The sequence below is a fragment of the Schistocerca piceifrons genome, chromosome 9 (genome assembly GCF_021461385.2).
Source record: "Schistocerca piceifrons isolate TAMUIC-IGC-003096 chromosome 9, iqSchPice1.1, whole genome shotgun sequence".
Taxonomy (NCBI): domain Eukaryota; kingdom Metazoa; phylum Arthropoda; class Insecta; order Orthoptera; family Acrididae; genus Schistocerca; species Schistocerca piceifrons.
Genome location: NC_060146.1, coordinates 85,991,951 through 86,000,160, shown reverse-complemented (window position 1 = coordinate 86,000,160; position 8,210 = coordinate 85,991,951). Strand labels below are relative to the sequence as shown.

The following is an 8,210-nucleotide window of genomic DNA, read 5'->3' as shown; positions in this document are numbered from 1 at the left end:
AATATTGTGACCGATTTGTTTAGTGGTTTCACATGATTGTGAAGTGGAGAATGGTTTTTTTGCATGAATGTTGTGTACAGAATCTGTGCTAATACCTTGATGTGGTCAGGAAATGTCATTGTACTGAAATTTAGAATATGGTTTAATGTCTTACAACAATGGACACCAGGGCACAAAGTTCGATACAACAGTTCTGTTATCCTTCTTATAAAAATGCTGAGACCAGTACTGTTTTTCCAGGTAATTGGGGTGATTCATTGCACAAGAGATTAGTGATAAATTTTAATTTGGGAGTGGGATACTGCTTCAGCAATGTAATATATAACAAGGAACTAACAATTTTATGCCACCTGGGAAGTAAAAGGAATCATAGTTTTACTGTGTTGATAATGATTGTCTGGGGGGGGGGGGGGGGGGGGGGGGGGGAGAGAAATAATTGAATCAAAGAACATTTGTTTTCCTCTTTATTTTTCAGTATTTTACAGTGATATTAAGCTATTCTTACTCCTCTACTGGTACAATCTCACAGTATGTCACACTGCAGGACTTGTGCCATTTCTTGTGTACTTCAATGCACACACACAAAAATAAAGCTCATTGTGTTTGACATTACATTTACTATTGGCTGATGCAATCACTTGACATATTTTCAAAACAGGTAATACAGAACTTACTACCCTATGAACAGTGTCCCTTTCATAAGTAATAATTAACCTACAAAAAGAAATCAAGTGGTTAAGTTGTCCAAGGTTTTGAAAATCCCTTTTTTTCTTCGTTAGTGTAGCATAAGCATTTCTCTTCCCATTCAAAATTGTGCACAGAAAAAGAACGTGCTCTGACTTACTCGGTAATCTTACCTTTCATTTAATTCCTGTGACACATTAACACTGGTTTCTTTTCATGGTACTTTTGTGGGCGCAGTAAGTTGGTTTTTGCGAGAAGATTATAACACTTTGCTAATAAACTGTGATGTAGATCGTTTTTCCTTTCCTTTCCTTTTGATGCAGCAGGTCTTGTGCGGTAAAATATCAAAATTTTATAAAATGCACAGTCAGTAAACTTTGTTAGGACATTGAAACAATGTTGCCACAGAATGTTAGCTATTGATAAGTAAAGTGCTCCAACCAGCAAACTTGTTCAGAAATATGGAATATGTTTGATGCTACTGACTCTTTTTTTTTTTTTTTTTTTTTTTTAAATGGCTTTCTCTGTTGCAGAAAAGAGAAAACTGTGTGCACTCTGATTTCCATTTTGATATGATACTACACACTGAATGCTTCTTTCAAATGTCTCAGAATACTGAATTAATGCCAACAAAAGTATCATCAAAATTTTCGATCTTGTGCAACTTTTATGGATGATTTTAAACCCTTATTAATGTCTGCCTCAACTGCTACAGTCCTTTTCTAAAGTTAAACTTTCTCAAACATAATTATTGCAGTCAGGCTCTTCTACATCATACCATTCCAAAAAGCTGATGACTCATCTTTAACATGACTTCTCTTCTTCTTCTTCCTGTTTCATTTGCAAATTTAAGACCAAATATAGTGCAGAAGGTAAGCAGTGCTGGAATTTTTAGCTCCTGAAAAATCATTTAAACATGTTCATTATGAACTTTTCAGGCTTCTTCCCAAAACCAGAGACAGCATTTGTAAACGAATCTTACAGCAGGTTCTGAAGTAATGTTTTGTAATGACTCACACTTTAATTAACTACAGTGAAGGAAGTGATACAGCAAGGCATTTCTAACTAACTGAAGCAGCACAACTGCAACAATGTAGGAATTAAATAATAAATAAAATTGTAAATACAAAAATATCAACCATTGCATTTTGTACAAAAATTATAAGGTTCAGTGTCTAACACTCAGAAACCAATATATATATTTATATAGACATCTTTAGAGTAATATACAGCATTTACATAATATTTACTTTACATTTTTAATTAATGCTTTAATTAAAGATTGGAGATACATATGCACACACATAAATATGTGGAATGGCTGCTGTCAATACATAAAGCTGATGAACAGGTAATGTTTAGCAGTGGAACTGGGCAACTCAGTATACCAACTGTACTGCTAACAGGCACAAGTGTAATATGTGATCACTCCCTTTATTTATCACAGAGTGTTTTGTAATTTGAAGTTTCTTGTGCTTTATAAGTCAAATATAGATTTTTTTTTTGTATAAATTTTTCCGCTGAATTATAAACGTTGCTCACAAATCTAGCAGGTCCAGTTCTAGTGGGAAGCCATATGAGAGTACCTAATAAACTGAACTGGTATTTGTGGTAACTCTTGTGGTTTTAAGGTTTTGTTCCTGTGCCTTTAATTTACGAGTGCCTGTTTGCTTGATAACACTGAGCCTAAATTACACATAATCAAGAATAATTTGAAGGTATAAAGAAGGTGCATGCTGAAATGTATAAAATGGATTGGACAGTGCAAAATTTTGCTCCCCCTCCCGATAATCACTCCTGTTTCATATTTTCAGATCACTCCATTTCATACATCGCAGAACTTGTGTACAATAAATACTTGTTGCTGAGATAGCTAAGATACAGCATACGGCAGATGCACATTTGGGAAAATGTGCTTCGACAAGGATTGTAGTATACCTCCAAAAGTAGAACAGAGGCGGCGATAACTTTACGTCGGACATAAAACTGAAACAAATAAAAAGAGATATTTATGGTAGACGATCTTGGGCAACTCTTTTTTTTTTATAAGCAGAATTCTGTATACACACACAATTGAGAAGCATATGTAATAAACTTTATACCACTGACTAGGAAAACAACAACATACAAATGATTAGTACCACAGACAATGTTTATACTAAATGCTATTACTACATGCTTTTGCACAATGATTATGTCAGAATACATTTCTCAGATTGTGTCTTGTAGGTGGTTTAAAGAACTTGTAAAACTATTTGGGCTAAAATAGTGATAGTTTTGCAGTAACCACAGTCTTATGTGCACTGTTCACTGTCATCATCAATGAGACTATTTTCTGTTGCATTAGAGTGTAATATAAAATAACAAAACATATAAAAGTCCAGGTGTCAAAAGCTGGTGGAACACCTATTCAGAAGCAACTAAAAACATACATGAAATGTTCAAAAAACTATAATTCGATAATGCAGAGACATGCTATGATTTTTCCCCACTGTAAAAAACATGGGATAACACAAGTTAACTAAACAAATTAGAGATGAGTGTACTGCATGAATATGATCTAAACAGACAATAATTCAAAACTAAAAGTACAAGCTTCCAGTCTTTTCAAGACAAAATTTTCATGAGAAGTAGAGAACATAGCAAGAAAATAAGAAGTACAAAGAAAAATGGGGAAAGAAACTTACAGAAAGAATAAGTAATTGAGTGATTGCTTTTTCTGTTCGAATCTGATGGGATTTGAATCTATTTTGACTTGACAGAAGCAGAGCACTGAAACTAAGTGATGGTTTACCTCAGAGGCCTGTTTTGGCTTCCTTCCTTTTCAATCTGTATACATATATATATATATAACTTACTGGAAACGTCTGCAAGAAAATTCATTTACGCTGATGACATTTGTTTGGTAATATACAGCTCCAATTATTCTGATGCTCAAACCACTTTGTCCACTGATACGGAAGCCTTAGATGTGTACTGCAAGAAATGGTGTCCCCAAGTAAAGCCTCAGAAAAGGGTTATATCTACATTTTTACCTATGCAACAGACAGGGAAATTAAAAACTAGAAGTCAAATTCATAGGCCAAATCTTTTCATACTCCAGTACACAAAAATACCTAGGAATAACACAAGATGGAATTCTAACTTTCAAGCACACTCTCACAGATGTAGCTGCTAAAGAGGATGTCTGAAGTAATGTTCTTCAAAAACGTGCTGGTAACTCATGTGGAGCTAATTCTCATGTTTTAATATCCATAGCCTTGGTTATATCATACTGTGTTGCTGAATACTGCAGTTTGGGTCAATAGTGCTCAGAAGATAGACAAGCAACTCAATCAGGCAGTGTGAATAATTATGGGACCTATTTCAGCATACAAACACCCTATGGCTTCCTGTTCTCAGCAGAACCCCACCTCCAGCTCGAAGAACTTTAGAAGCTCTCCGGATGATCTGAAACAACATTCAGAAGAATCCTCGGCTATCCTCTCATCCAGATATCATACAAGCACAACACCAACACACCCCACAGGGAGTTCATAACTCTTTGGCGGGTTTGTGCTTGGCTAGCAAGGGGTCCCAGCCTTTGCAGCATCTTATCCTTCCATGCTGCATGTCTATCCTCTCACTAATCTTTTTCCACTCCCTTGGAGAACATGTCTGGGATCTTTTTGAAAATTTGTTCTGCATTTTCAGTAGCCGATATCAGAGCAGTTTCTCCACTGTTTTTCGTTCCTCTTTTCTTTCTTCCCCTCTCCTATCCTTCCTCCGATTTGGTGTTTGAGGTTCCTCTTTTTCTTCTTTCTCCCTGTGTGCTCCTGAAGGCTGCCCACGCATCTGACACGTAACATGTGACCGGGTAACGCGTAATTCCCAGCCCTGGGTTGACAGGTAGGGTTCGCACGTATCCTCTGGTACAGGCTAGGCCCAGGAAGGGGTGGTTGCCTGAACTACTACCTTCCCAAATTGCCGATTAGTCCCCCTGTCAGGTGTTCGGGAGGTGTGACCTGAGGTGTGAACAATTGCATAAGGTGGGTGCGCCCCCCTCTGAGAGGGGGCCAGTTGGAAGGAGTGCACCATCGGAGATGCTGGCAATCATGGGGATTTTCTTGCATGAGCGAATTGTCTTTTTTACAGTCAACGTGTAGTAAATGTAAACAGAATGAGTGTAATGAATCAAAGACCCTCCCACCTTCACTACAGTTCCTCATGGTTTTACTTAATGAAGACAGTCAGTCCTTCCCTATGGTAAATCTGTTTATTATTCAGAAAGGTGTTGATGCAATTGCTGGCCCCGTGACAATTTGATTTTCGAGGTAACTTCTGATTCACAAGTACAACAACTGCTTGCAATTTCGCTCCTCCATGGCTATCCCGTTCATGTTGAGGCCCATCGAACACTGCATTCTTCCTGTGGTGTTACACAAAGCTGCTCGATGATCTGAGTAAGGCAGAAATCCAAATGTAGCTTTCTGATCATGGTGTAATTGCCATTCATCGGGTCATGAAAAATGTAGATCCATCCTTAGTGCCCACACGCACTCTTTTTCTGGCCTTTGATAGAGTGGTGCTTCCGTCCAAGATCAAAGCAGGCTATGAAGCTATCACAGCCCAATCATACATTCCAAATCCAATGCCCTGCTACCAATGCCACATTTCTACCACACTTGAATGTCTTCTCAACAACCGACCAAATGTGTAACCTATGGTAGGGACGTGAGCGAGGGCGACTGTCTGCCGCTTTCTACTTGCTGCATCAACTGCAATGGTGACCATGTTGTCTCCTCTTGAGATTGTTCCATGTATCTTGATGAGCGGGCTTTCCAGGAGATCAGCGTAAAGGAAAAAGTGGCTTACCTGGTCACTTGCAAGTTACTGGCAAGTCGCAAACCTTGCATTCTACCATCTGGCACTTACAGTACCGATCTTGCTCCATGAAGGATGTGGCCACGCAGACGTGCGACCTCAAATTCACCACTGTGTCACGGTAGCATCCCTTTTCTCCAGCTGTGGAAGAAGCCACCAAACATTCACTCCCAGAGTGAAATCATCAGCTACACAACTGGCAGGCTCGATGGACAGAAGGAATTACCTTGCGACGACTTCCTACATCCCTCTAGTCAACAAACATCTGAGTCATTCTCTGCCGACTGGAAAGGCTCCAAGAAGTCAAACAAAGGCAAATGGTCTTCTCCTTCACCGACTCTATGATCCTCTTCAATAGTGTGACCACGTGATACCCTCGTCCAGGTGACCTCCGTGTTGCTTGTGCACACGGTCAACCGTTTTTCGGCCCTGAACTCAGCAGATTGACAGAGAGTGAATGCTGACGCCTCTGTAGACCTGATGCAGCAGGATCCTCGAGACTCTGCATCCTGTAGCAGTGAGTATTTGAAGGCTGGCACTTGGCAGCTGCCAAGGTGGCACCCCTTCATTTTCTTCCTCATCACCATTTCTCATTATGACTCTCCTTCAGTGGAACATTCATGGCCTCTGATCAAACAAAGAAAATTTACGGCTGCTCTTAGAATCGCAGTGTCCAGTTGTTCTCTGCTTGCAGGAGACTGGATTGTATCCTCATGATTGCTTTAAGCTCTCGCGTTTCTTCGTGATCGTTTTGACCTTCCCCCGAGGACAGCATTCCATCTCATGGGGGAGTCATGCTGCTCATCCAGGATGACATTCCTAGCCAACCCATCTCCATGACTATGTGGCTTCAGGCTGTTGCAGTTTGCCTTTTCCTTCCTCTCTTGACCTTTTCCCTCTGTACCGTTTACATCCCTCTGTCATTCCATGTCACCAGGGTAGACTTCCTCCAGCTTATTGGGTTGCTACGTCACCTCTTTCTGCTGCTCAATGACTTTAATGCAATCCATCTCCTTTGGGGTTCTCCTAGAATCTGTCAGAGAGGTGCTGTCGTGGCTGACCTTCTCAATCATCTGCCTTAAACCTGCAGCACCCATGTTCCTTTCAGAATCCACACACACCTATTCCCATTTGGACCTATCCTTCTGCACTGCCCAGCTTGCTCATCGTCTGGAGTGGCCCATTCTCTGTAACACATACCTCAGGGACCATTTCCCATGTGCTATCCGTTTGCTGACCACTACCCCACCTATGTGTACACCCAAATGGCAGCTTACTAATGTCGACTGGAGACTTTCTTCCTGGCGACCTTCGATGTACAACATTTCTGCAGTTGTGATCAACATGTAGAATATATTACAAATATTATTCTTACTGCCACAGAACGTTTCATTCCTTGCACTGCATCTTTACCAGGCTGTGTCTCAGTCCTTTGGTGGACTGAGGCATGCCTTGACGCAATTCGTGCGTGGAGATGTGCTCTCCGCATTTTTAACTATCGTCCTATGATGTAAAACTCATTCATTATAAACAGTTGCACGCACAGTGTTGTCGCGTGCTCTGGGATAGCTAAAATGATAGCTGGATTTCACTCACAAGTTCTTTTAGCAGTTCCACTCCCTGTTTCATTGAGTGGGCCAACCTCCGACAGCAATCTGGGACCATGATCCACTCCTCAATTTCTGGCCTGACTGTGGCAATCGATTTCATTGTGGACTCTATTGCTCTCTCCAACACATTGGGCCGCCATTTTGCTGAGATTTCGAGTTGCACTCACCATCATCCTGCCTTCCTACGAGCGGAGGATGCTCGGGCGATTCCCTTCTCATCTCAGAATCGTAACTGCTACAGTGCTGCCTTTACTATGAGGGAGCTAGATCATGCTCTCACTTCATGCTGAACCTCCGCCACATCTCGGCAGAGGGCAAGTTTCCCAGACGCTGGCATGAAGCCACTGTTATACCCATATCTAAGACTGGTAAGGACAAACACTTTTCTTCTAGCTACCACTCAATTTCTCTCATCAGTTGTGTTTGCAAGGTGATGGAACGTATGATTCATGCCTGGCTGGTATGGTGGCTTGAGTCTCAAAATTTATGAACCACCGTGCAGTGCAGCTTTCGTGCTCGCCGTTCTGCAGTTGACAGTCTCATGACTTTATCCACCCATGTCATGAGTGGGTTCCTGCAGAAATCTCAGACTGTGACCATGTTTTTCGATTTGGACAAAGCCCATGACACCTGCTGGAGGACTGGTATCCTCCATACCCTCTACACGTGGGGCCTCAAAGGCCGCATGTCCCATTTCCCTCAGGAATTTTTAAAAGACCGTGTTTTCAATGTATGTTTGGGTTCTGCCTTGACTCAGACACCTTTATCCAGGAAAATGGTGTGCCTCAGGATTCTGTCCTGAGCGTCGCCCTCTTTGCTATCACCACTAACCCTATTATGGGCTGTCTCCCATGGAGCATCTCCAGCTCCCTTTTTTTCAACGATTTTGCCATGTATTGCAGCTTTCTATGGACTTGTCTGATTGAGTGGCGCATTCAACGATGTCTCGATCGTCTTTACTCATGGAGCATCGACAATGGCTTTCATTTTTCCATTGACAAAACCGTTTGTATGAATTTGTGGTGGCACAATTGGTTTCTTCCACTGTCTTTA

General features: G+C 41.1%; 1 protein-coding gene across 1 annotated transcript in view; it reads right to left on the bottom strand.

Moving 5' to 3' along the window:
• Positions 1 to 451: 451 nt before the first annotated feature.
• LOC124716979 (fasciculation and elongation protein zeta-2) overlaps positions 452 to 8,210 on the bottom strand; it is a 430,057-nt gene continuing 422,298 nt past the window's right edge. Inside the window, exon 8 of the mRNA XM_047243583.1 lies at positions 452 to 2,670. Coding sequence (XP_047099539.1) covers positions 2,654 to 2,670 — 17 coding nt within the window. The 3' untranslated portion in view covers positions 452 to 2,653. The remainder of the gene's footprint in view (positions 2,671 to 8,210) is intronic.